Source organism: Acomys russatus, chromosome 15 (genome assembly GCF_903995435.1).
Source record: "Acomys russatus chromosome 15, mAcoRus1.1, whole genome shotgun sequence".
Lineage (NCBI taxonomy): Eukaryota > Metazoa > Chordata > Mammalia > Rodentia > Muridae > Acomys > Acomys russatus.
The window spans coordinates 44,713,337-44,740,235 of NC_067151.1; the positions used below are offsets into that span (position 1 = coordinate 44,713,337).

Consider the following 26,899-nt stretch of genomic DNA (forward strand, 5'->3'; position numbering starts at 1 on the left):
ACAGGCTTAATAATGGCACGTGGTGTTCCTCAGCATAACCTGCCAAAACGTAATGATCTCCTTGGAAGAGAAGCCATGGGCCGCGATCACACGTCGGAGCTGACATACATCCAAGTGTATTCTATACAGAAAGAAGAGATTTGTGTCTTCTGGAATATGAATGTCCACTTTTAACAAGTTCAAACAGATGCCGACGTAAACGTCTTCGAACTTGATGGGTTTCACATGACCCATCATTTCATAGATCCTTGGCACCAGGTCGCTGGACATAATGTAGCCCAGCCCACTACAGTAGGGAGGGAACACCTTGAAAGGGTACTCCTGGTATGAAATATGGTTTTTCTGGAAAAATCCTCTATAGGAATAGTTATCAATTAGAGGATACCCCGTGAAAAACTTCTCTGAGTGGTTTAAGTTTAAAAGATACTTGACTAAATTGCCAGTGTTGATGAAAACATCAGTGTCTGTTTTCATGACATACTTGGCATTGGGGCAAAATTCAGTTACCCACCTGAAAGCCATAATGGTTTTCAAGGTCAAGTTATTGTATGTGTCTAAAAAATCTTGCCGTATAATGTCGCCATAGAGAAGATGTTCATCCTCTAAGGACAAGGCTAACATTTTGTCTTCCCTTTCAGCCTGCTGGCCTAATAAGAAAAATGTAAGAACCTCATATCCCCACCAGGACTTTTTTTCACCCCAGGTAACTCTAATGGCTTGTCTGGCTTTCACATCTGCGGGGCGCGAGGTCACAAGGATGAGCAGGAACGGGCTCTGCTGAGCGCAGTTCGAATGTCCCCGGAGCGTGAAGCGGAAGTCTTGCCTGTAAACTGGCTCGTACTCATAGAAGTACGCCCAGTTGACGCGCTCGGTGGCAGTGTAGTGCGGAAGGCTGAGGTACCACATCGCCAGGAAGCTCAGCACAGACAGCAGCAGCAGGCTCCACTTCAGGGACCTCAGTGACATCCTATCGGGAAGGGCAGTCGAGACAGCCGGGGCCATCCACAGCAGCTGACAAGTATGGAAGGCACAGGACCTACAAGATCGAGCAAAGGCCAGGTGAGTGTCCAGGGCCCCGACACACGTCAGCTGACGTCATTAGTCAAAGGGAATGAGCGGGGGGGGGGGGGGGGGCGCGCGCGCAAGCTCCCGAGCGAGAGCAGACTGCCTGACCGCACATAGAAATGAAGCACCACCCAGAGGTGCACATCACCACCCACGTTAAAATAGACCCAGGAGTCAATTTGAAGCAGCACCTCTCATTCTACACAAATTATCGCAATCCCAGTTCTTGGAAAGATGAGGCCAGAAGGCCACAAGTTCAAGGCCAGCCTACGTGACTTAGAGAGACCCTGTCTCAGAGTTTAAAGTAAAAAAGAAAGATGGAAGCTAAAAATATTCCAAAAACAAGAACATGAGGTTTCTGTCTCTCTGTGCTTGGCTCACTTTCCTCCATTTATACAGGTTCAAAGGCCAGGGTTCAAACCTTTCACAGCTGGCTAAGGCGCCATCTTGTAGATTACCACATTGTTTTTATCCACTCATCCCCAACTGATTCCACAGCTTAGCTACTATGCTGCAATAAGCAAGCAGGTTTCAATTGTCTTTTTACATTTTTCTAAGAGGATTTCTAAACGGTGTCCAACTCAGGCAATACCACTGCCACCTATTTATCCTAAAAAAAAAAAAAAAAAAAAAAAAATTAATCAAAAAACTGTCTGGGGTCCTTTATAACACAGAAAAATCTGCCTTAGACGTCTATTGTTAGGAACCTTTTAAGTGAAATTGTGGCTCCATCATCAGGAGGCTATCTTCACTCATTTCTTGAAATTTTGTTTCCCACAATTCCTTCATGTCACTTACTAAAATAAAGAGCAAGATATATGATGGACACTTCCTTTGGAAAGACGGAATGATACACACCTAGAATTCTATGTGCACATATGCACAGCAAGGTATCCGCAAGGATGTGTTCCACCAAGCCTTGCCTTGAGGCTGCTGGGAGATCTGTCTTCCCTTCTGTATCCTTGAATTATACATGTATTGCTTCTGGCTTCCAAAAGCTGGATTTGCGCCTGTATGGTGCTAAGTTCCACCAAGCGGAGGTGACTCTGTGCTGGAGTTTGGGAGCCTGAGTGTTGCCCTGTCCTAGCTTTCCCCCAGACGTGTGACCATATATAATTCCTGACATTTCTACCAGTTAACATTCTCGATTATTTTAATATGTATCATTTCAGCCCAGGGAATGCTTTAAGAAGCTCATTTGTATACACACACAGCACACAGTCTGCAGTGCTGACAGTAAACACTCACCATCACCTTGCTGAGAGACATGGGGTTTAATGTACCTATTTTATAAGTGGATTTTAGAGGAGTCATGTGAAATACAAAGGAAGGGTGAGACCCGCTGCTCTGATGATGGCTGAGTTGGTCAAGAGCTTGTCATGCAAGCACAGGAGCCACACACATGAGAGCAGGGTCTTCAGTAATAGTCCTATCATCCTGTCACTAGCCTATAAGTGAGCTCCCGATTCAGTGAGAGAGTATGGGGAAAGGTCATGCTGTAAGTCAGTGGTAGATTGCTGGCTGAGCATCCAAGGCCCTAAGTTCAGCTCTATAAAATCAAAATGAAACAAAATATCTGGGAAAGAAAATAAAGTAGAAAGTGACTGAGAAAGACACCTAATGTCTGATCTTCACGCCCATATATACTAACCCCCCACAGATTTACATAAACAAGTATGAATAGGCAAAATAAAATTAAAATACCAGGTAAAAACGACAGGGTGGTGGGCTGGGGAGATGACCCAATAATGTTTGCCATGTCAGGCATGGTGGAACCTATCTGTAACCCCAATGGGGTGGAGCATGGCTAAGTAAAGATAAGTAGGTCCCTGGAGCTTGCAGCCACCCAGTCTAACCAAATTGGTGATCTCTAGGTTCGGTGAGAGAGCCTGTCCAAAAAAATGTGGAGAAAAATTGAGGGAAAGTCCTGATGTTGACCTCTAGTCTCCACACACTTGCATGTACACATGCAAACACGCAAACACACACACACACACACACACACACACCTGCCTTCAAAATCATTATAAATTAAAAACTCTACATAGTTTGTCACTGGAATAAAGATAAACACAGTATTCTTCTATGGCCAGGAGTTAAAAGCACCCACTGCTTTTATAGAGGACCCAGGTTTGGTTCCTCCCAGCCCCACAGCTCACAATCAGTTGTAACTCCAGTTTCAGAGCATCTGGTGTCTACTTCAGGTGCACATGTGGACACTTTCATACTTTCAAACAAACACTTATGCACCTAAGATAAAACTACTAAATAAAATAAATTTTAAAGAAACACACACGTACACACACACACCTTCAGTAACAATAATAAAAAATAAATATGGACCATATACCTTCTGAGTTGATTGACAGAAAAAAACAAGCGAGCAAAACAAGCCACCTATTAATGGAAAGATGGAGGGAAAGCAGAGAAAATGTGTGGCAAACAGACAACACAGAAGACAGCGGCTGTGAGTGTAAATGCACATCAGCACGGCAACCGCTCACCTTAACCTCAGGGCCTCTCACGGCTTGGCCTCAATTTCTGCCATATGCTACATACAAGGCTCACACCTAAAACAAAGCACAAAGTGTTTAAAATTAAGAAACAGTAAAGTATGTACCAGGAAAATGCCAATCAACCAACTAGGACGATAGCCCACAGCTAACCATTCATGTCATGTATTTTAAGTGAGTAGCACTGAAGAGAAACAAAGAAAATGTTGTTGCTAACAAAATTTCTATTTGAAAGATCTCTTTATGGCCACTGTGTTTTGTCTGTCCACGCATGTGTGCATATGTGTATGGTATGTAAGTATGTGAAGGCCAGAGTTGAAGAAAAGCACACCAGAACGTCACAATCATAAAGCTACATCACAAAAGCAAGCATCAGTGTGGGGAGCCAGACCCACCCAAGACTTGCTCAGAGGTCCTGGTGAAAGGACAAAGGGCACTTTAGTTCTGTGCCCTTGTCCAGGAGCACAATTGGCAAGGCTGAGAGAGCTGAAGCCAAAGCCTCCAAGGAGTCAAGGTTGCAGCTTCTGGGAACCAACTCTTCCCCCCTGGGCAGCTGTCTGAGGTATTCCATGTTCTCTTTGCCAACGCTGTCTAACTTAGCTCGCTGCTTGCCTTGGCCATTTTTCAAATAGTATATATAAGAAGCTGTGCTTCTTAATAAACTTTCTTGGGCCACGTGTGGTGATGCATGCCTTTAATCCCAGCCCTACTGATGTATAGGCACATGCGTCTCTGAGTTTGAGGCTAGCCTGATCTACAAAGCAAGTTCCAGAATAGCCAGGGATACACAGAGAAGCCTTGTCTTGAAAGACAAAAAGAAAAAGAACTTGTTTGAAATAAGTCATCAGCTTATGCAAGACCTCCTGGTCCCAGATATTGCTTTTCTTTCTTTCTTTCTTTCTTTCTTTCTTTTTTTTTTTTTTTTTAAATCTGTTTTCTCTATTTCTTATCCCTGTTCCTCCTGCTCAACACCTCCTCATTCAGGACCCTTATTACTGTTGGTTCAGGACATTATATTGTAAGGAGCAAAGCCTGACACATGTTTATAAATCCAACCCCACAGCACCTGGCCTGAGTCCTAGGGTGACAAGTAGGTATTGCCATTGTGGTCTGCAAAGCTGCCCCTGTATGTTTCTAAGTGCTATGATCTCAACAGTTTGTTTCCACACAAACCCATGTTAGAGCTTGGTCCCTGGTCTAATGGAGTTTAAGAGGATGTAAGAGGAAGGAGGTTCCATCCTCACAAAGGAATTAGTACAGTTCCTAATGAAATGACTTAGTTGTCAGGCATGGTGGTACACACCTTTAATCCCTGCACTCTGGAGGCAGAGGCAGCTGGATCGCTGTGAGTTCAGGGTCTAGAAAGTGATTCCAGGACAGCCAGGGCTACACAGAGAAACCCTGTCTCAGAAAACCAAAAGGAAAGAAAGAAAGGAGGGAGGGAAGGAGGAAGGAAGGAAGGAATGAAAGAACGAAGGGAGGGAGGAGAAATGAGTTAGTCTTATCAGGATAGCAGTTACAAAGTGAGCCTGGCAGCTCCCTTCAAGCCCCTCTTGCACATGGGTTCCTGTACACATCCTATTTCCTTCTACTTTATGTGGAGCAGCACACAGACCCTCTTGAGAAGCCAAATGCTCTCTGGGTTCCATACCCATGAGCTAAACATATCCGTTTCCGAACCATGACCCAGCTACAGATATTTTGTTCCAGCAACAAAAAGCAGCCAGTGACACTAACAGACATCCACCAATGGAAAGTAAGGACGAGTGTTGCCTATCAGGCTAGTGGTTGTTTTTTAATCTTAAGATGACATTTATTTGCTTGTTTTGTTATACATACATGCTTGGGAATCACAGAACAACTTCCAGGAGCTGGTAGAGAGCGCAGGTCATCAGGACTGGTGACAAATGCCTTTTCCACTGAGATACATGTACACAGTAATAAAGATATGGACATGTGTGTTTGTATTTGTATTTATTTTGTTAAGTTTATTTTAGTGTTGCTTGCTTGTACTATTTTTTTAGAGCTAACCACGTATGACTAGATAACTTATCAGATGGCTTGTCCCTGGAGAAGACGGATTCTCTTGGCAGCAATTAATCTGCAGCTCATATGGGGCAGGCCCTGTGAGATCTCCCATCTCTGTGCTGGCATATGTAGGTCATGTTTAGGAGACCACGTGGAGCTGTCATGGGAACAGCTTCCGGTTCATGTACAGAAGACACTTCCTTACAGCAGGTCCTCTGGTCCTCTGCCTCCTGCAACCTTTCCTCTCCACCTTCTGTGATGTCTTGAGCCTTAGGGATAAAGGTGGCATTGTAGATGTATCACTAATTCTGAGCTGATAAAAAAAATAGCCAATAAAAATGAGAAGAAATATGGTTGGCCTTCTGCATCCACAAATTCAACCAACTGCATAAAGAAAGCACTGATGGTAGCAGCAGGCGCCGGTAAGCTCAGTATGTGGGAGCTAGAGGCACACAATCCCAGGGTACATAGTGAATTCAAGTCCAGTTGGGCTTTGAATTAAGACTGGGGTGAAATTCCATCTAAACAATTCTCCCCTTGAAAACAAAAGCAAAAAACCACCACTCCCCCTGAAGGAAGACTTGCCTGTACTTCTGTATTAAACATGCACAGGCTTATTTTCTGTCATTATTCCCTAATAAATACTGAGAAACAGCTATTTATCCAAATTTTAGAACACTGTATTACGTTTTGTAATTTAGAGAATACACACATTGCATGCAAATATTACACCATTATACATAGGGATTTGAGTCCTGCAACCATCCTCTGAACACACTGAGCGACCACTGCATTTGTTTTTAAGATTGTTATCAAACATGTATTTTTTAAAAAACACTGATACTGGGTTAGATATTGTGCTGGCTGGTTTTATGTCAACTTGATCCAGCTGGAGTCATCTCAAAGGAAATAACCTCAATTGAGAAACTGCCTGCATAAGCCTGGGCTGTAGGCAAGATTGCATGGCACTTTCTTCTGTGAGAAGGCCCTGGCCTGGTGGTCCTGGATGCTATAGGATGCAGATTAAGCAAGCCCCAAAGCAGCATTTCTCAATGGTATCAGCTCCAGTCTCCAGGTTCCTGCTGGGTTTGAGTTCCTGCTGCCCTCAGTGATTTAGTATTCGTACATAAATACACTCTTTCCTCCCCAAGTCACTTTTGGTCATGGTGTTTCAGCATAGCAGTAGTTTCATTACCTGGCAATCTTGAACACCCAACACAGGCTACATTCTTTACCCACAACATAATTCTTGAACTAAAAAATGTTACTTGAAAAGCACATTTGAAAAAAACTTCGTAAGGGGATGGAGATATGGCTCAGCAGTAGAAAGCTTGCCTAGCATGTGTGACTTCTGGACTCAACTTCCAGCATGACACACAATGCAAACACAGTCAGACACGCATGCATGCACACACACACACACACACACACACACACACACACACACACACACACACGCACACACACATTTAGAAACTTGACATCCTTACAAATACAGCCCATACATTTAGAAAGTCTCACTGGTGTGGCTGCACCTGTAATCCCAGCAGTCAGGAAGGCAGAGGCAGGCAGATCTCTGTGAGTTTGAGGCCAGCCTGGTCTACAAAACAAGTCCAGGACAACCAAGACTATACAGAGAAAACAAACAAACAAACAACTTAGAGAGTCTCGATCAACAACTTAGTAATTCAACAACTCTTAGTTGGAAAAGTATTTCTGGGGTGAGGGCGACAAGCTTTTGTTTTCAGCTTTTTTTTTTTTTTTAGATTTTAAAGATTTATTTATTTTGTATACAGTGTTCTGTCTGCACACCAGAAGGGAGCACCAAATCTCATTATAGATGGCTGTGAGCCACCATGTGGTTGCTGGGAATTGAACTCAGGACCTTTGGAAGAGCAGCCAGTGCTCCTAAACTCTGAGCCATCTCTCCAGCCCAAGAGATTAGATTTAATCAATAGTGAATTTTTTTTTTTTAATGAGAAAAGGACTAAGTCAACTTTTTTAAGCAAATAAGCCATAACAGTATGGCACTATTTCCATAATCAGTGCCCACAAAATGGCATCAGTACAAAGATCTAAGCAAATCTCAAAGACAGTAAATTAGTAATTAGAGCATCATATAATATTGATTTTTGCAAGAAGCTTAATTGGTGAAAGAAGCAGAATATGACATTATAGATGCAAGTATGCAATCAGAATTTACAAATTATAAAAATTCTCCGTTTTTATACCCAGTTGCTTTTGAATGGCTAGATTTTAGCCTCGTTCTTTAATTAAATGCCTACTCAACAAGCCAATTAAACAAACACACCTACCCAAATGTACATCCTAGAATATATAAGTAAACTGAATACATTATTCAGACGAGTAAGTTGCATTCGTTTTCATCATCTGTGTGATCAGGTTGCAGAGGACACGCTTTTCTCTTTGCTTTTCCTAAGCCACTGCTTCCCGCTTCCTCGGGAACCTTGTTCTCTTTTTCAGACTCCTTAGCGGACAGCCTGAAGGATTCTCCAATGCCTTTTTGCCACTTGGGAGTTGGGCACACACAAACTGGATTCCCTCCTGCATACTTAATTTTCAGCTTTTCTTGATGAAGACGAGGAAGAATTGGTGACAAAGGTGGAGGAGCCAAGCACCTTCCTGGGGGCTTGAGATGCCACCATTTTTCTGTAGGCTCCCGGGACGCAGTTTGCTTTGGTCCACACCATGATCACACTGCAATAGACAACTCTCACCGACTCTCCGGATGCCTCAACTTGACAAAGACGTCTTGTTTTCAGCTTTAAAGAGTGTTATCCAGTTTAAGGGAAACAAACAGCTCTAAGTGATAAGGAAATGGTCTTCTCTATAGAAACATTGAAGTTATAAATGTAGTTGAGATGACAGAGTTACAAAACTCATTTTGCAACGTCTCACAAAATTGACTCAAGCGCTGACTGTTAGCAACATTTTGATCACCAAATGGAAGGCTGGCTGGGGTCCGGGAATACGGTGCTAAGAGAAATCACAAAAATGTATTTTTGGTGTAAATACTAAAATAATACAAAGCTTATGTTGGGCAATGAGAGTAAAGATGTCACCACTCTAATCGGACATCTATGGTAACCCTGTAAGTGACAGAAAAGCACCCGGCCCCTTATGAGAGAAGGTGTTTGATGCTATTTCTTATGCATCCTAGACAAAACTCTCTAGCAGTAGTCTAATCAGGGCTATCAGAACTCAGAGGACAGAACAAGCTAACGATGAGTCTGTGAGAGGACCGCCATGGTCCCCTCAGCTCAGAGTGCCGTGAAGGAAGGGATGGCTCTAGATTAGGAGAGTAAGGACACGCAGCTGTGATGTGTGGCTCTGGTTTGGGTGCTGGAAATCTGAAGACAATCTAGGCATGAGGTTATCAAGGAGTCTAATCCTTCTTAAACATGATAACACCAACTAGGACAAAAGGAAACGTCCTTCAATAAAGACAGTGTGCTAACAGCCATGTGACAGGATATTACTCAGCTACAAAGTGGAGTGTTGCTACACACATCAGCTGTAAGAGTTCCTGACTGACATGCATCAAACTCAAAAATGCTAATTAAAAGAAGCCAGACACTAAGGACCACATACTGCATTATTTCATTTGCATGAAATATCCACGAAGTGAAAAATCTATAACAGTAGAATAAGTAACTGTCTTGGTTAGGGTTCCATCGCTGCATCGAAAAAACAGGAGACCAAGAAGCAAGTTGGGGAGGAAAGGGTTTACTTGGCTTCTACTTCCATATTGCTGTTCACCATAGAAGGAAGTCAGTACTGGAACTCAAACAGGACAGGATCCTGGAGGGAGGAGCTGCGCTGCTTACCCGCTTGATTCCTCTGCCTGGTTTAGCCTGTTTCCCTACAGAATCCAGGCCCACCAGCCCAAGAATGAAACCACTCACAAGAGGGCCAGGTCCATTGATCACTACATAATTGAAAGGACAAAAAGCAGATTATTGAATCTACTCCTCAACTTAAGGCCTTAATTGTTACTCACAAATAAGGTTATTTTTAATTCATTAGTATAGAAATTTTTATATTGATATAAAATAAGTTTAATTTTGAAACATTGAAATAGAATTCAAATTTAATATTATTCTTCACACACAATATATATATTTCTACTCTATATGAGGTATTATACACATACAACTCAATTAATACATGGTTTACTGCCAATACTCTGATAGTGCTATTGCAGGCTGTTTAGGATAATTAAGTAATACAAGTCAATTGTTAGTTGATCAATCATGGTCATGTCAAGTATAGGAATAAACATTCTAGGTTTAACAGATAGATATAATTCTATAGATAGGGGATGCTCTTCAAAATCCTCCAAGACCTACAGAATATGTCATTTAAAGATGTTTTTATTATTTTAAGGATTCTTTGACAATAAGGCAGGCTAACTCCTGACAATACTCAGGCTACCTCAAAAAAGATGATGAGCATCGAAGAACCTCCTTATGGAGTTGGCTTCAAATGTGGCAAACAAGCCACTGAGCAAAAATGACCTCGTTTCTACCACAGACAGAATTCTGCCTAAAAATGGGCAAACTTAGATGCAGGCAGATTCAACAGCCAAACTGCCAAGACAAGGTAAGCAAATCCTCAATAGTCCCTGCCTCACAAATATGTCTGTCAGTTATACTGGGCCAGAAGGCTGAAGATGATGCTCCAACATCAGAGAGAGTTTTGGGTGACTGTTCAGGCAGCAAACAGTCTCTATCATTTTTTTTCATTTTGGAAGCTGCTAACCTAAACTTTCTCTTTACTCAGATAATTAAATTTATTCCTTCTCTAGTCTCTGATGGGCTTGAAGACCAGAGGTAGATAGTTTTAAAATTAAGCTTAGCTATTTAGGAGTTAAGATACTTCTAGTGCTAGATAAATGTTTTTAGGTTGATAGCTATGAGCTTTGATAGATAATAATTTAGGTTCAAAACTTTAGACTCAGCAAGAGAAAAAGTAGATAATATTTTTTCAAGGTTGCCAAATACCTTTTGATTAGACATTATGTATGTAAGTCTTACCTATTGGTTTTTATAATTGTTCTTACTGCATAAAAATGACATTTTTATTTAGGCAGAAAATAGGAATTGTTGGAGGTTGGTCTGGTGTATTTTGATGCTAATTACTGACTGTTGTTTCCGTGCCCCACCTGTACCTGGCCTAAGAGCCTAACCTGTTTGACCAATAAAAGGGCATCACACCTGGGCAGGGCAAATGAGATAGGCGTGGCTAAGGTTCCAGGGCTTGGAGAGACAGAATCTTGGAAGAGAGGAGAGCGGAGGAAGAAGGCTGCGCCATGGATTAGCTGGAGAAGCACATGGCCATCGTGGATGGAGACGTGGCCCAGATGATGGTAATTAGCAAGTATTGGGATTATGGATGGGAGGTAGCTCAACAGAAGTTATTAGAAGCAGATGGCACGGGATTGGCGCAGGTATCTCATATCAGCCCCACTATGGGAAGCAGTTTAGGGGCCTAAGATCTGCTCTGCCCCAGGCTAACTAACACTATTTTAAAATATAACAAGTGTCTGTGTCTTGATTGACTGCTAGCGAGTTAGAAAATACTGCTGTAATAATAATTATAGGCCAATAATAAACATTATTAGGCCACACTGGTAAAATAACTGCAACACTTATGGAGGCATTTTTTTCCATTGAGGTTCCCTCCTTTGAGATAAAACTAGCCAGCACAGTAACAGTGGGTGTGCAGTCAGAGACTAAGATAAAAGGGGCCTGAGGGAGTGGAGAGATGATGGCAGTGTTTTAGAATTTGACAGTGGAAATGCTCACAGAGCATTAAACTTAGCAATACCACTGCAATTGTACACTTGAAATAACATGACTGTATAAATTACATACCAGTAAGGCTGCTAAAATCTCGTTCCTGTTTTTAAAGCCATACATTGATGTCCTTAGAAGTTGAGAGCCAGGATACCCGTGTTTATTGTTAGGTAGTTCAGTAATAAGATAAATAGTTAGGTTCCCTTCTGCATACTTTTCAGATGGGAGTACAAAATGGCAAGCTCTCTAAGGAGGACTGTGGAATGTATCTTTTTGTCACTGGCTTCACACACAGTTGAGTCTGTCTGAAATGATGTGTTTTTACAACATAATCCACCACAAACACTGCTACAGAAAATGACTATAAAAACCAAAGCTACCACAAGCGAGGATGCATGACACATGCATCCACAAGTGAAGATTACACAGCTATTATAAAGGGAAAGAAAACAACAAAGATACCCATATAAACTGGTATAAAGTTTCTTAGATAATATGAAGTAAAGTAATTAGAGGTGGAATAAACAGTACTAACATTTAAAAAAAATTTTCTGTGTGTGTGTGTGTGTGTGTGTGTGTGTGTGTGTGTGTGTGTGTGTGTAGGTCAGTTCTCTCCTTCTACCATGCAGGTCTGGATTGTCAGGCCTAGTGGTAAGGGCTCCTTTCTGCTGAGCCATGGCACTGGCCCTGTCATACTAATTTTTGTAGTAGAAAGGAAGAGAAAATTTAAAATATATTTATGCATGTGTGGTGATTTGGATGAAAATGGCCCTCATAAGCCTATAGGGAGTATCACTATTAGGAGGTGTGTCCTTGTTGGAATAGGTGTGGCCTTGTTGGAGGAAGCGTGTCACTCGGGGTGGCTTTGAGGTTTCAGATGCTCAAGCCATGCCCAGTGTCTTTCTCTCCCTGCTGCCTGCTGAACTGGAAATAGAACTGTCAGTTCCTGCTCCAGCACCGTGTTTGCCTGCACGTTGCCATGCTTCCTGCCATGATGATAATGGACCAAACCTCTGAGACTGTAAGCCAGCCCCAGTTAAATGCTTTCCTCTGGGAGAGTTGTCATGGTCATGGTCATGGTCATGGTGTCTCTTCACAGCATAAAAACCCTAACTAGGGCAATGCTTATTAGAAAAGTAACAGAAAGAGACACATGATGGATGGGATGACCAGGTGATCAAAAGAGGGGTGAAAGTAAGACTTTCTAATGTCACAAGTTATAAATGCTTTACTAAATCTCTTTACTTATCCTTCATAAACATTTACTGTTTGTCTGTTTTGTGTTTTAGACAGGCCTCACTATGTAGCTCTGGCTGTCCTAGAACTCAATATGTAAACCAGGGTGGCCATGAACTCAGAAATCCACACGCTTCTGTCTCCCAAGTGCCGAGATTAAAAGCATATGCCACCGTTCCTGGGTATAACTGTACAGATTTATACAACCACTGTGATCCTACTGACTCCCTACTGCCCTGTTCTCCCCTCTCACTCTTGACGGCCCCCTCTCCTTCCCAACTGACCTGCCTCCTCCTACTTCTTTTTAACCCACTGAGTTTAATCAGGGCCACTCTATGGACATGGGTAGGGTGTCATTCACTGGAGTGTGGACAGCTCTACCAGAGGCTACACCATTGAAGAAAATGACACTGGTAACTGCTCCCGTTCCTGCAATAATATTAAGTGCCAAAAGCTCCTCCTGGAAGGGCAGGGCTTCCTGAGACCCTCCCCCAGCCATGATGGAATGTTGAAGGTCCTGAGCTTGTGTGGGTATCTACAGTGTGTTTTCATGATTACAGGGGCTATGTACCTTATCTTCAACTGCTCTTACCATCTTTCTGCCCTCTTCCATGATGCATACCAGTGTCTTAATTACCCACCCTCATAGAAGGAACTGGCATCTCAGTTATTGAGCCAAAAATGTCCACCCTCTCCCACTTTCTGTTCACTCCCAGCTGCAGCGCTCTCTAATCCAGGTATTTGTGATCCTGGATCACACTCACTTCTCCCCCAGATAAGAAACGTCATAGCAGCACTGTATTTAGGCCAACTCCAAAAACGGGAACCACCCAACACCTTCTTGCAGTTGAAGAGAGAAACACAAACAGTATGTCACTCACAAAGAGCCAACTGCTACCTGGCGAGCTGCCCCATGGGCCAAAAAGAGCAGACACTGTGGTTCCATCCACACAAGGCTGAAAGGCAGACAAACTGTAGTGGTGGAACACAGAGTGCTGGTACCCTAGGGAAGAAGCAGATGTGAGAGGGGTTAAGGGGAAGTGCTGCTATACTGGTCAAGCTCTGATTTTTCATCTGTGTGGAGCCACAGGAATGTCCTGTCTGTTATTTCATCTTTAGAACCTGTGTGCTATGTTGTAAGTCACACTTGGGAACCTAGAAGATCGCTCTGTCTACTTGTCCCTGTTGCAGTCAGTGTAGGCAGATGTCTACATAAACCAGCTGACCCAGGCCCAGGAACACCAAGTTGTTCCGAGGCATTGCTCACATCATCTCCATGAGAGCCTCGTGAAACAATAGACTTTATTAGCACCTCAACTGGTGAGGAAACAAGGCTCAAGGCAGGCTCACACACAGTGGGAAACTCAGAGTTCTGCATGTCCCATTTGGGGCCGCTAGGTCCTCAGGAGTCTACTGCCTAACCACAGAGGCCCTTGTGACTAGAGCAACTAGGGCAATGAGATCTAGTTTTATATTTCTTTAAGTCAACAAACTGTAACTCGCACAATGAGCCCCCTTAGTGCCTCTACTCATGAAGGCTAAAGGTTTCCACTCTCAAAACCTGAAGTGAGTTATTAACAAATTTAATAACGACCATAGTCTTAGTCTGATTTTGTATAAGCAAGAGAGACATTGGTAGACAGAAACATATACAAAGTAATTCTTTTGTTTATATATGTAATATATAAATGTTTTAGAATACATTACTTACAGTTAGGGAGAGAATGAGAGTCCTTCCATCTGATTACACTGGAGAGGCTGTACCATTACACCTGTCATGTCAGTGGCCCATTCTCAAGTTTACTTAACAGGGAGGCCTTTAAAGCAAAGATCATTTGTCTCTATGAAAGTGTAGTTTACACACACACATATACATCATCAATTATTTTCATCTTTGGTTATACTTTCCTGCTAGATGTTTACATTACAACTAACCCCAACCTTCCCTCTCCCTCTCAACTGTTAAGATGAGTTGGAGATTTGATTTTCAGGGGCACTTGAGCTTGGAAGGAATCCCTGGCTCTTTTAGCCTGTTTTTTGAAAACCTATCTTATCATAGAAAGGGAAGCTGAGAAGCCCCTCAGCCAAAGCATAGATGAAGAAACTGTGGTACGTTTACACTATGGAATAACACTCAGCTATTAAAAACAAGGAGATCCTGAAATCTGCAGGCAAACTAGAAATGATCATCCTGAGTGAGTTAACCCAGACCCAGAAAGACATACATGGTATACACTCACTTTATAATTGGATACTAGCCCAACATGGATGTCCTCTGAGAGTCTTCACTCAGCGGGGTATTGGACCAGAGGCTGGGACTTGCTATTGGGACTCGAGGTGAGAGCAGGATGGGAGAATGGGGAAATAGAAGGACCCAGAGGGTCCTGGAAACCTACAAGAAGATCATCAAGGCTGGTGGATCTGGATCCAGTGTGGTCTGCACAAACTGCTGTACCAACCAAAGACAATGCATGCAGTAAACCTAGATCCCCTATTCAGATCTAGCCAATGGACAGCACATTCTCCATAGTTGACATGAACTCTGGTGCCCCCTATTTGACCACGTCCCCTTGGTGGGGAGGCCTGGTGGCACTCAGAGGAAGGGAAAGCAGGCTATCTGGATGAGACTTGATAGGCTGTGACCATATGGTGGGGGAGGAGGTCACCTTCTGTCACAGGCCTAGAGGAGGGGAATAGGGTGAAAGAGGGAGGGAGGGGGGAACAGGAAGATACAAGTGAGGGGATCACAATCGGGATGTAATCTGAATAAAGTATTTAATTTTTTAAAAAAGAATTTTCAAAAAGAAAAGGAAGCTGTATGTGAGCATCTGGGCCAGCTGCAACCTCCTTTATCTGACCAAAGCTGAGTCTGGCTAGAAAAGAGAACACTGAGCCAGCACTTTTGCTGGCAAGGGAGCTAGAGCTGATTAGCAGGGGTGCGGCTAGGAAGTGGTGCTGAGCAGCTGGCCCTGGGCAGCTCTCCAGAGAAAGGTGATTTTCAGTGACAGGCTTTAGAAAGCCCAGTGTGCCTGAGACTGCAGAGAAGGCACAGAAGTAAACAGGAGCAGCAGAGATGGGGTGAGGGCTGGGGGGTGTTGGCAATAAACGCTTGAACTAGGGACCTCAGACCACTTCCCCTTATGCCAGAGGAAAAGTCCAAAGTCTCTTAGAATTTGGAAATCGATGTTCGCCATATTAGAGGTGGCACTTTGGCCAGAGCATCTTCAGTAGAGCATGAGACATTTTGACTCAATGGAGCCTTTTCTGCTATTTGTTTGTTTAAAGAGGATTGTTGTTCAGATAAAGAGTATGCCAAAATATTCTCCAACCCAGTAGCTGTTTCGTAAGGGGGCCTGTGAGGAGCAGACATCTGCACTGGGCTTTGAAGGAGTCTGAAGTACTGTCCAAGGAAAACTCTCACCCACAGGAGTTTGAGGGGAAGAGCTTCTAAAGGAAGGGGGAAGCAGTCTGAAAACTAACCCAGTGTGGAACCAGTAAGCTACGAGTGCAGTAAACATAATGGAGACGGTCTCTGCCAGTTATTCAAGCAGGAGGAAGACGGAATTGGGGAAGAAGCCAGAGAGAGAAAAGAACAGAGGGGAGCTCCTCTGGAGAGCCCACATCTGGACTCCCCATAAAATCAGCAAAAAGTAAAGAAAGGAATGAGTAACAACTCGACAGCACAAACTTTTATTCAGGAGAAAAGCCTTGGTTCTCTGTGTAAGAAACAGAGCTTGCAATCTGCTTACAGGCTGCGGTCTCTGTTGGACTAGGTGATAATTTGAATGACAATGGTCCCTGTAGATCCAGATATTGGAATCCTTGGTCCCCAGTTGGATGCTTTCAAGGGGCTTTAATGGGACATCTAGGAGGAGTTTGGAAGACAGTGATACTGAGAGCAATGTGTACGATGCAGGCCCAGTCAGGGGTTTCAGAAGGGAACAAGAGCAGCAACTGGGCTAGAGACTACTCTTGTGACGTTCTGGCAAACACTGTGACTGCTGTCTGCCCCTGTCCTAAGAATCTGCCTGGGGTTAAACTGAAGAGTTCTAGAATAATTTCATTGACAAAGGAGATTTCAAGACAGTCTAGGATTAATTTTGTCGTATGGTTATTAGTGATCACTGTTAGGTCCTGCAGCAGGGCGTGGCTGGCATACCCTGTCCTCTAACTAGGGGTGGGGCTTCCCTGTTCGGACACCCTGCCGCATGGCTGATGTCAGCAGCTTTCCTGAACTTTGAGGAAGAGTCTACAATACCTTTCTCCTGTACCCTTCATGGCTCTAAAGCTTCTGCTGCCTGCTTGGGGTGGAGCCGGCCCCCCTGGAATAACACTGCTCTGATTTGTTGTTGCTCTTTAGGAACTGGTTGTGTCTTGCCCCGGGGGCACCATTCCCTTTACCCCCATTTCCCCAGCTTTCCTTATCTCTTTCAACACAAACTATGACTCCAACATTACATTTCCTGGTGTCCTTTTCCTTCTCAAACTGTACATTTTGTATTTCTTTGTGCACACCCTTGCTCCTTGTCATTGTAGATCAGCAATTGATTAAATAATCTGAATGAGCTAATGGCGATGAAGCCATAATATATAAGTGCAGGTTTATTGGAAACAGCACTGGAGGGGCAGGGGAGGGGAAGGAGAGAGGATGGGGAGGTAGGAAAAGGGCAAGGGATAAGGGTGGCAAAAGGGAGCAGTGGAACCACAGTGTCTGGTTTATATAGTAAGTCCGAATGACTCAGAGACCTGGGGAATTGGAGAAGCTTCGATTACCAACTTGTACAAATCTTTTAACCTTTGAAGCCTTTGTTAATTTTTCTATGAAAAAGGAACAGTGCTTTTTGCATGGGTCTTCTGTGAAGACCAAATAAGCAGAACCCAGCCAACACTTAGGGTGGAGCTGGTACACAAGAGCTAAGTAGGTGTGCTGGCACTTAGCACCTTGCTCCATGCTTTTAGCTCTTATTTGCCTATATTTTGTTTACAAAATCTGTAGCTACTCCTCTCGAGTGTGATATGACCCACATACTCTACGATACTGTTAAACATGCAAATAAAACCCGGCGTCTACCTTCTCCCTTCAATTAGTGTGCCTGTTAGAGGGAAGGGTTTCTGGTTGCTCCTGGAGATCAGATGCCCACTGCCCCACTCCTCTGTGGTGTCCCAGCATTCCTGGAAGAGATCCACACTGCCGCAGGTGGACCAGGGCTCTTTTCCCCACATGCTCTGCTCACTACAAGTCTACTTTTTTGTTGTTTTTGTTTTTGTTTTTCTCTATGTAACAGCCATAGAGGGCTCACTTTGTAGACCAGGCTGTCAGTGAACTCACAGAGATCTGCATGCCTGTGTGTCCCTAGTGCTGGGATTAAAGGCGGGCACCACCACGCCAGGCTTACAAGTCTACTTTCTACCCCACAGTCACTCTGCACTGAATTTTCTCTCTTCTTTTCTGGGCTATAAGTCCTATCTTAGACACTTGCAGTGACCACGAACTACATGAACCTTTCCATCTGAGGCCAGGACAACAGTGAGCATTGAGCTCCTTTATTTGAGGGATGTGCATATTTGTACCTGTCTTTATAATTATTTAGTGTTGGGGGCAGTGAGGAGTCAGTTCTCTCATTCACCATGTTGGTCCTGATGTCAAACCAACTGAGCCACCTCTGTAGCCTGCTATGCACATTTAGTAAGTTTACATTTGTCTCCTCAGTGAGGCACAGTTGAGCATTCATGGGAAATTAATTTTCATTTACTCAAGAGAGCAATTGGTATATTCACTAATTTAAAAATACTAAAAGATAAAATATACTTTACTCCTCAGAGCAAATAAAAACTTAACATTTCTTTGCTATTTAATGTCTTTTTTTTTTTTTTTCCGAGAAAGAGTTTCTCTGTGTAGCCTTGACCATCCTGGACTCACTCTGTAGACCAGGCTGGCCTCGAACTCACATCGATCTGCCTGCCTCTACCTCCTGAGTGCTGGGATTAAAGGCGTGCGCCACCACGCCCAGGCCTTTCTATTTAATGTCTTTACACTCTCCCTTTCATTATCATTTTGCCAACAGCTTGGTCCTAGCACTACAGCAGGCAAGCCTTCTTCGTATTTCTATTTGCGTGTTGACTTTGCTAGCCTTCTGCATTGGCACTAACGCTATCAGGGTTCACTTCCCGCTAAGGAGATGGGATTTGTGCTCAGGTTTAAGAGTCCTCTCCCAGTCCAAGTAGAATCTAACTACCACCCTGTGACAGCCATGTAACTGGCCTTATTTTGCTGGCCTGCGAGCTTCATGCTTTCCTCAAGTGAAGCCTCACTGCTATTCTTCCTCAGGGATGAAAAGTCAGAGTTAAACCAAAAGCTTCAAAGGAAAGCCTGGACACAGGCGCCATTCTCTTTCCATGCAAATCACACTCAGCCCTTCCGAATTTCCAACAGCCTTCCTTCCAACCTCACTTTTCAGCCAAGGGGGAGATGCTGAAGGAATGACGTTAATGAATTCATATCTGGAGTAACCCTGAAAAGTTGCTGGGCAGTATGTACGCAAGCATTAGGGACCTAGACACAAGAGTAGTGACCATGAGGAACTAGCAGACACTCACTAGGAATCTCCACTTGGCTAATGTAGCCCACTTTTTTCAGGATTCCTCCACACAAAGTTCAAAGAAACACCAGCAAACTCAAAAATTACATTCCATAATGAGAGCTAGGTGCTTAAAGTTCCTTATGAGCAAAATGGGAAAGCCCACATGCAAGGACAGCAGTTAGGTAGTCTGGAAGGCAGCTAATCCAGCACGGCTACTAGGCTTCTTGTTTATACAAAAGTTTATTGGGAGAGGGGGTTTCAACACAGGGCTCCTCTGTGTGTCTCTGGCTATCCTAGAACTTGGAACTCGCTCTGGAGACCAGGCTAGGCACGAACTCACAGATACCCTCCTGCCACCACCTGGCACTTTAAAAAATCTTATGTGCATTGTGTTTTGCCTGCATGTGCGCCTGTGTGGGGGTCCTGGAACCCCTGAAGGTGGAGGTACAATTCTAAGCTGTCATGTAGGTACTGGGAATTGAACCCAGGTCCTCTGGAGGAACAGCCAGGACTCTTTACTGTTGAGCAGTCTCTCCAGCTCCTATAAAAGTTTTAATTGCTCAAGTTTTTGAAAGAAAGTATTTTAATTGTATGTATGTGTGCATCTATGTGCACAGGAGTGCAGGTACCTGCACATGCCAAGGCATTGGATTCTCTGGAACTGGAGTTACATGTCACCATGAGCCATCTCATGTGGGTACTGGGAACCAAACACTGGTCCTTTACAAGAACAGTACATGTTCTCGGTGAGCCATCTCTACAATCCTAACTGTTTTTTCATAATGAACCTGAAATAGTCATTGAATTTAAGAAAAAAAGCAAAACCCTGAGCACCACTTCCTGAGACTGTTACACACTTTCAATAGGCAGTCAATTTATTATTTTTTTTAAGATTTATTTATTTACTTATTATGTATAGTGTTCTGTCTGCATGTACACCTGCAGGCCAGAAGAGGGCATCAGATCTCACTATAGATGGTTGTGAACCACCTGTGGTTGCTGGGAATTGAACTCAGGACCTTTGGAAGAGCAGGCAGTGCTCTTAACCACTGGGCTTTAAATACCACCATTTCGCTGCCACTGCCACTTCTCAACTCTGCCTGCCAGCGTCCCAGCTGGCTGCTGCTGCAGCACAGTCAAGTGTGTTCTGAGACGGCAGGGAGGAGAGCGTTCACCCAAGCCTGACGGTAACGGGAGGCTGCTGCCTCTGTGTGCTGGGTAGAAGATGAGTGAGTTTTTAAAGGATAAAGTTTACACGCATTGTGTATTGTTTACCAAAAAAGGCGACCCTGAAGGCAGTACTTTATTCTAGACCTGGGGGTTGGAGTATGCAGAGTCCTAGGGCTAAGAAACAGACACAACCAAAAGCAAGAACCGAAATTCACATGCATTTTCATTTTGCTTCTGCCTACCTTCACTCCATCCGCTCTTAATACTTTGCAGTGAGGTTGGGGCTTTATGTTGGGAGGGGGTGTTCTTGTTTTTAAAGGCAAAGTGGGCTCTGTAAAATTCTGTACCACTCCTGTGGTAATTTATACAGTAACATTTTGCAACACTATAAAATGTGCAGTCCTTCAAGCAGATTTTCAAAGACCTGAGAGGCCCACGAATAGATGCACCCAGAACTTGAAGCTTTCCACCTCCAAAGCTGTGCCCATTTTACCAAAGCAAGATGCCTGTTTGGGAGTCAGATACACACCCGGGTCTCTGCGTCACCACATTCCTGGACAGGGAGGGACCAGTGGGGCCAGAGTGAGTACACCTCTGCGTTTAGAGTCAGCAAGTAACAGAAGAACCAATGGGCCCGGAGCAGGGTGCCGGGCCAGAGAGACTTTTAAAAGGGAGCAAATAGCTCTCAAATCAGACAGGTTGCAGCAAACCCCAACTGAAAGTCAGGCTTCAGCCACTAGAAGGGGCGGGAGAGCCGCCCCAGCTAGCATCCCATCTCTGCACTGAATCGGACTGGCCCCCATCTGTCTTCTCCATCGGGCTAAGTCACTAAGTGTATGTCCCTCCGTGACCTGTAACTCTTTCTCTTTCACTAACCATTCACACATCTCATACGCTAACTTGTGTGAGAGGCTAAGACAGCAGCGTGGAAAGACAAGCTCACCCCTCAAATAGCTGCCACCCAGGGTAAGGCAGAAGATTCACGACTCTAAGTTTAACCTGAACCTCATGACTGAAACCCATCTAGAGAAAATTAGGAAGGTTTCTGCTTCAAATGCCTCCAAATTCGCAATCAGTGTGCAGGGTGGGGAACTAAGTTTGTACTCTCAAACTGTGAGGAAGCCTAATACAGGTGCATATTACACAGCTTACAGGAAGATCAAGGAACTATTTAATACTATGATAACTTGTCGTAGGGGGTGGTGGTGGGGCTGGAAAGATGGCTCATTTGCTGAAGTGTTTGCTGAGCAAACATGAAGACCTGGGTTTTGGTCCCAGCACCTATGCAAATATCTGGCTCCAGCAGCACCTAGAATCCCAGCACTGGGGAGGCAGAGGAACTCTGGGGCTTGCTGGCCAACCAGTCTAACCAAATCAATGTGCTTAAAAGTCAGTTCGAGACCCTGTCTCAAATTTAAAAAGGTGAGGGATAGTGGGACAGATCATTCAGCAAAGCTGCTTGCCACCAAACCAGGTATAAGGGCCTGATTTCAATCTACTAAAGCCACGTGGTACACAGAGAAGACAGACTCCAAGTTGTCCACTAACTTCCATAAATACACTATGCCATGTGTATGCCCCCACACATAGACAATAATAATTTTTTTACCTTAAATAAAAGCATAAGGTAAAGAGCAAAAGGAGCTATCTGCCTTCACATGCGCTTGTGTGCACATACGCGAACACACACGTATGCACTCGCATACAAACATACACTTACACATACACAATAAAAAGAAACCAGGTAATTGTATTTCAAAACCAAAGCCTGCAACTAAATCAGAAGCCAAATACAGTTTTGGATACAAGAACACTGTCTGAAGCTCTATTGTCATGAGGGGACAGGTGCTGCAGACTTACCAAATGCTTTAACGACAGCAGCATATTCTAGTCTGCCTTGTAAGAGTGTATTCAACAAGCTGGGCTTGGTGGTGCATGCCTTTAATCCCAGCACTAGGAAGACAGAGGCGGGTGGATCTTTTCGTGTTTGAGGCCAGCCTGGTCTACAAATAGAACTCCAGGACAGCCAAAACTACATAGAGAGAACCTGTTTCAAAAACAAAACAAAACAAAAAAGTATGTATTCAAAATACACAGCTTGGAGATTTTTCAGAATCCTATGTTCTGTTTGGGAAATTCTTTTGTTTTCTGTAAATGTGGAAAAGATGATAAATATTTTCTGTGCAGGCCATATCTTTGCTACTTGATTCTTCTTTGGGTTAAAACAATGGAACTACAGGCAACTATAAGCAAATGAGTGCACCTAGTTTCCTCCCCAGCCACAAAACTCAAGGATGCCCAGGACAAATATATATATACTGCAATATTTGCATTTGAGATGCATTTTTATTTCATGTGTATGAGTGTCTTGCCTGCACGTATGGAAGTGTGAGCGGTGCCCACGGAGGCCAGAAGCCCTCAGACCGCCCTGGACCTGGAGTCACTGATGGGTGCTGGCAACTGAACCCAGGTCTTCTGGAAGAGCAGCTAATGTACTTAAGCACCGTGTCTACACTACAAATATGATGTGCAGGGCTGTTTTACAAATTGTTTAGAAAATGCTGACAGGAAAAGAATGTGCATTTTTAGGACACAATTTTTTTCTAAATACTTCTGTTCCATGGCTGGCAGAATCTATGAATACAGAACCTATGCACCCCAAGGACTGATTGTATCTATCAAACAGGGATCAGTCTGGGAATGTTTGCTCCAGATCCATGAAAGTCACACCTCTCAAAGCATCAGTCAAATCTCCAGAGCCAGGCATGGTGGTGCACGCCTTTAATCCTAGCACTCGGGAGGCAGAGACAGGTGGATAAACTCAAAGTTTGAAGTCAGCCTGGTCTACAAAGGGAGTCCAGGACAGCCAAGTCTACACAGAGAAACCCTGTCTCGAAAAACAAAACCAATAACAAAATGAAAAAACTCCAGAGATTTATCTTGTCTTTTGTTTCCCTCATGACCTGAAGGAGCCAAATTACTAAAAAGAAGTTCCTAGGCCAACCAATAACACATTCCTACACGAAATGGCTCTAGAAGGGTAGACCTAGCTGGGAACTGTTACCTCAGCCCTATGTACAAGAGAGCAAAAGGCCTGACTTCCTAGTTAATTATAGTCAGGGTCAGAGACCTGTGAAAGAAGACATTTATAATCTGGTTTTGCTTTCTTGCTTTCTTTCTTTTTGTTTTGTTTTTGTTTTTGTTTTTCGAGACAGAGTCTCTCTGTGTTAGCCTTGGCTGTCCTAGACTTGCTTTGTAGATCAGGCTGGCCTCGAACTCACAGCGATCTGCCTGCCTCTGCCTCCTGAGTGGTGGGATTAAAGGCGTGTGCCACCATGCTCTGCACTGGCTTTGCTTTCTGGCCTTTACTCCTCAGTATCACAGGGCTTCAGGGCGCGTGAATCTTCTACAGCTCTGAGGCCTGGCCCTACTTCACACACTTACCTCCCTTTCTTCTAATGCACAATAAGGCAGGAGTGCTGCTAACAAAAGCAAATCAATGCTTATACAACTTTTATTAAAGTGAAAATGTTCCATGATCCCTAAGGAAATGTCGGCCCACAGCCTGCTGAACTGAAAGCATCCCTCCTTAGGCTCGCTTAAGAGTATCTTGTTTGACCTTCAGCTGACCTTACCCCTGAGATGGTACCACGTGCCTCTTTATTGTACAGCAGGTCCCTACCATACAGCAAGCTGCATCGGCAAATGTGCTTTCCCTGGGTACATGGCTATAGGTAGGATAAAGGTATTTCCTGAAATGACATTCTACCTTTACCAAGACCGAGAAGGGCTGGAGGCTGGAGCGATAAATCATTTTCCCCCAGGGGAAAAGCCAAGCATCAATTTAGTGAAACATTTTAATTAGGGATAAAGAATTTATTCTAAATTCAGGGTTGAATATGATCTGCCATGTTATCAAGTTTTCTTGAAGAACCACAGTATTTAATAAAAACTTTTTGGAAAAATATATTCTTATCCAAAATGATTTGGTAGAGAGCTTAAATCTTTCACATCTTCAAACCTTCTGGGGAAAGAAACACACCAGAATACACTAAAGTTTGCTTATGCTATCCAAAACCCAGACAGGGGACCATAATGGGCATTTTCAACTAATCTGAATAAATTCAAATTAAAAGAATGATAAACCCACTTATAGAATTTTAGATAAAATTAAATCACTAGATAAATGTGTGTGTATGTGTATGTGTGTGTGTGTGTGTGTGTGTGTGTGTGTGTGTGTGTGTGTGTGTGAGAGAGAGAGAGAGAGAGAGAGAGAGAGAGAGAGAGAGACAGGCAGACAGGCAGGCAGACAGACAGACACAGAGAGATTTCTATATTATCTGATCTGCTGCAAACAACTAAACGTAAGAAACTATTATATCCTGAGGCTGGAGAGATGACTTGGTGGTTGAGAGCACTTGTTACTCTTGTAGAAGACCAGAGTTCAGTTCCCTGTCCTCCTGTGGTGGATCCAGCCTCATCTGTATCTCCAGTCTTAGGGGATGCAAATACGCCACTTCTGACCTCTGACGCACATGCATACATGCAGGCAGAACACATAATTTTCTTGTCTGTCTTTTTTAGAAAAACTTTTTTTTAAAGATTTATTTATTATTATGTATACAGTGCTCTGCCTACATGTACACCTGAAGGCCAGAAGAGGGCATCAGAACACATTATAGATGGCTAAGAGCCACCATTTGGTTGCTGGGAATTGAACTCAGGACCTCTGGAGGAGCAGATGGTGTTCTTAACCTCTGAGCCATCTCCCCAGCCCCTAGGAAATCTTTTCTAGCTGGGTACAGTGGTGCACACCTGTAATCCCTGCACTCTGGGAGGCAGAGGCAGGTGGATCTCTGTGAGTTCGAGCCCAGCCTGGTCTACAAAGTGAGTCTAAGACAGTCAAAGCTACACAAAGAAACCCTGTCTCAAACACACACTCCCAAAAAAAAGCTTTTTAAAAAGTATTATAACATCAATGCTATGACAGCTAAAATCAACGTTCTGTCCCTGACAATTGTTTTAAGAAAAGTTATGCATCCAGCAGGGTCTGGATAGGCCTGGATGCTTGCTTCATCTCTCTGTTCTGCACTTGTCCCATGTGCTAAGCAAGAATTGTATTTGAATAGCTTTGATAATGGACTACTTTAAGTGCTGCAGTTTCCCAGTGGTCATTCATTTTAAACAAACCTTTCCAATTGAAAGAGAGAAAACACTGCACTCTACTGTCAGTCCCTTTTTTGCAGTCATGGGAGTTCGGTATGAGGTGTCAGCGCTTCAGAGAGCCCAAACTCCCTGCTTCTTCCCCAAACACCCAGAGCTAAAACACAAATCTGTTCTAGGGTAAAGGCTGCAAATGCCACACTCATCCTGCCTCTGAAACAAACAGCGGCCAGTTTCTTCCTTGGCATTTCCTAACAAAGCAGCCATCTCTCCTAAAGGCTGGCAAAGCGACAAATATAATCTATTCTGCTCGAAACTCAAATCCTGCCTTTTAGTCCTGCAGACACAAACAGTCACAAACACCAAATACACAGCCACTGTGCTTGCTGCAGGTACCATCCCTTACATCCTGAAAACGTGAGCCTCCCTCCAAGATTTCCTGAGAAATGCTTTGTATGCTCACTCAGACCAACCCCCTACCCCCACCCCGAGATAGGGTTTCTCTGTGTTATAGCCCTGACTGGAACTGGAACTCTCTTTGTAGATCAGGCTGGACACTCACAGAGACCCACCTGCCTCTGCTTCACGAGCGCTGGGATAAAAGGCGTGCGCGACCATCGCCCGGTTACACTCAGACCTCTTATTAACCATGTAGCCTTAATAACTTTAGGCGTCTTCTCCTTCCTCTTTTCAAATATCCCATTCCCTCCCTCAGGTCCATCTTCCTCGCCATCCCTCCCCAAGAAGCATCCTCCTACCCTGGGGGACCACAGGCCCTTTCCCGCCTGGAATGTTCGTTGCTCCCGGCCTGCTACGGGTCCACCAGCGTGCAGACAGTATTTCCAGCTTCTCCTTGGCCACCTTAACAACCAGGCCACCCCCAGGCTTACAGCGCCATGGGGCGGGGCAGGATGGTTGCCTGCGGCTGTGGCCTGGCCCGCCACGCGCACTGGCGTCCCTCCGAGGGACTCCCTAGTCCCTTGTCCCGAGCCTCGAGAGCCTGCTGAGACTAGCGGCTGAGGCCGGGGGTGGGGGGCGCAGGGCGTGGCAGCTCGCGCTGCTGCGCTCCACAGGGGAGCGAGTGACGATCTACGCCCAGGGCCTCGGAGCCCAGTCCTACGTCCCTGGGAGGCTGTCCCCGAGAGGACCGGTCCGTCGCCGCCGCTCAACCGTCTCCCGGGCCGCCCGCCCCGCACTCACCTCCTCCGGCGCGCCACTGGCACCTGCTGCGGTGCGGGCGGCGCTCGCTTCCTGCGCGCGACCACCGCTCCCCGCAGCCACACGCACTCCTGGTGCGCGCGCTGCCTTCACGCACGCGCGCGCG

The 26,899-nt window shown here is 44.4% G+C and overlaps 1 protein-coding gene and 1 pseudogene across 3 annotated transcripts; both read right to left on the reverse strand.

The window, feature by feature from the left end:
• B3galnt1 (beta-1,3-N-acetylgalactosaminyltransferase 1 (globoside blood group)) lies at positions 1-26,899 on the reverse strand. 3 transcript variants are annotated; one of them, XM_051157294.1, is made up of 3 exons: positions 26,776-26,899; positions 3,570-3,635; positions 1-1,036 (listed from the first exon to the last, which is right to left on the reverse strand). In XM_051157294.1, the coding sequence occupies exon 3, from the start codon at positions 1,000-1,002 to the stop codon at positions 7-9; it is 996 nt and encodes a 331-aa protein (XP_051013251.1). In that variant the 5' UTR covers positions 1,003-1,036; positions 3,570-3,635; positions 26,776-26,899; the 3' UTR covers positions 1-6. The 3 variants fall into 3 exon arrangements, with proteins under 3 accessions (XP_051013251.1, XP_051013254.1, XP_051013253.1); XM_051157297.1 differs by lacking the exon at positions 26,776-26,899 and adding an exon at positions 13,543-13,666; XM_051157296.1 differs by lacking the exon at positions 26,776-26,899 and adding an exon at positions 13,560-13,654.
• Positions 7,627-8,317, reverse strand: LOC127199313 (PCNA-associated factor-like; annotated as a pseudogene).

What these genes read in the sequence shown, in the direction of transcription:
- B3galnt1 (XM_051157294.1), bottom strand. Translation starts at nt 1,002, where the DNA reads ATGGCCCCGGCTGTCTCGACTGCCCTTCCCGATAGGATGTCACTGAGG.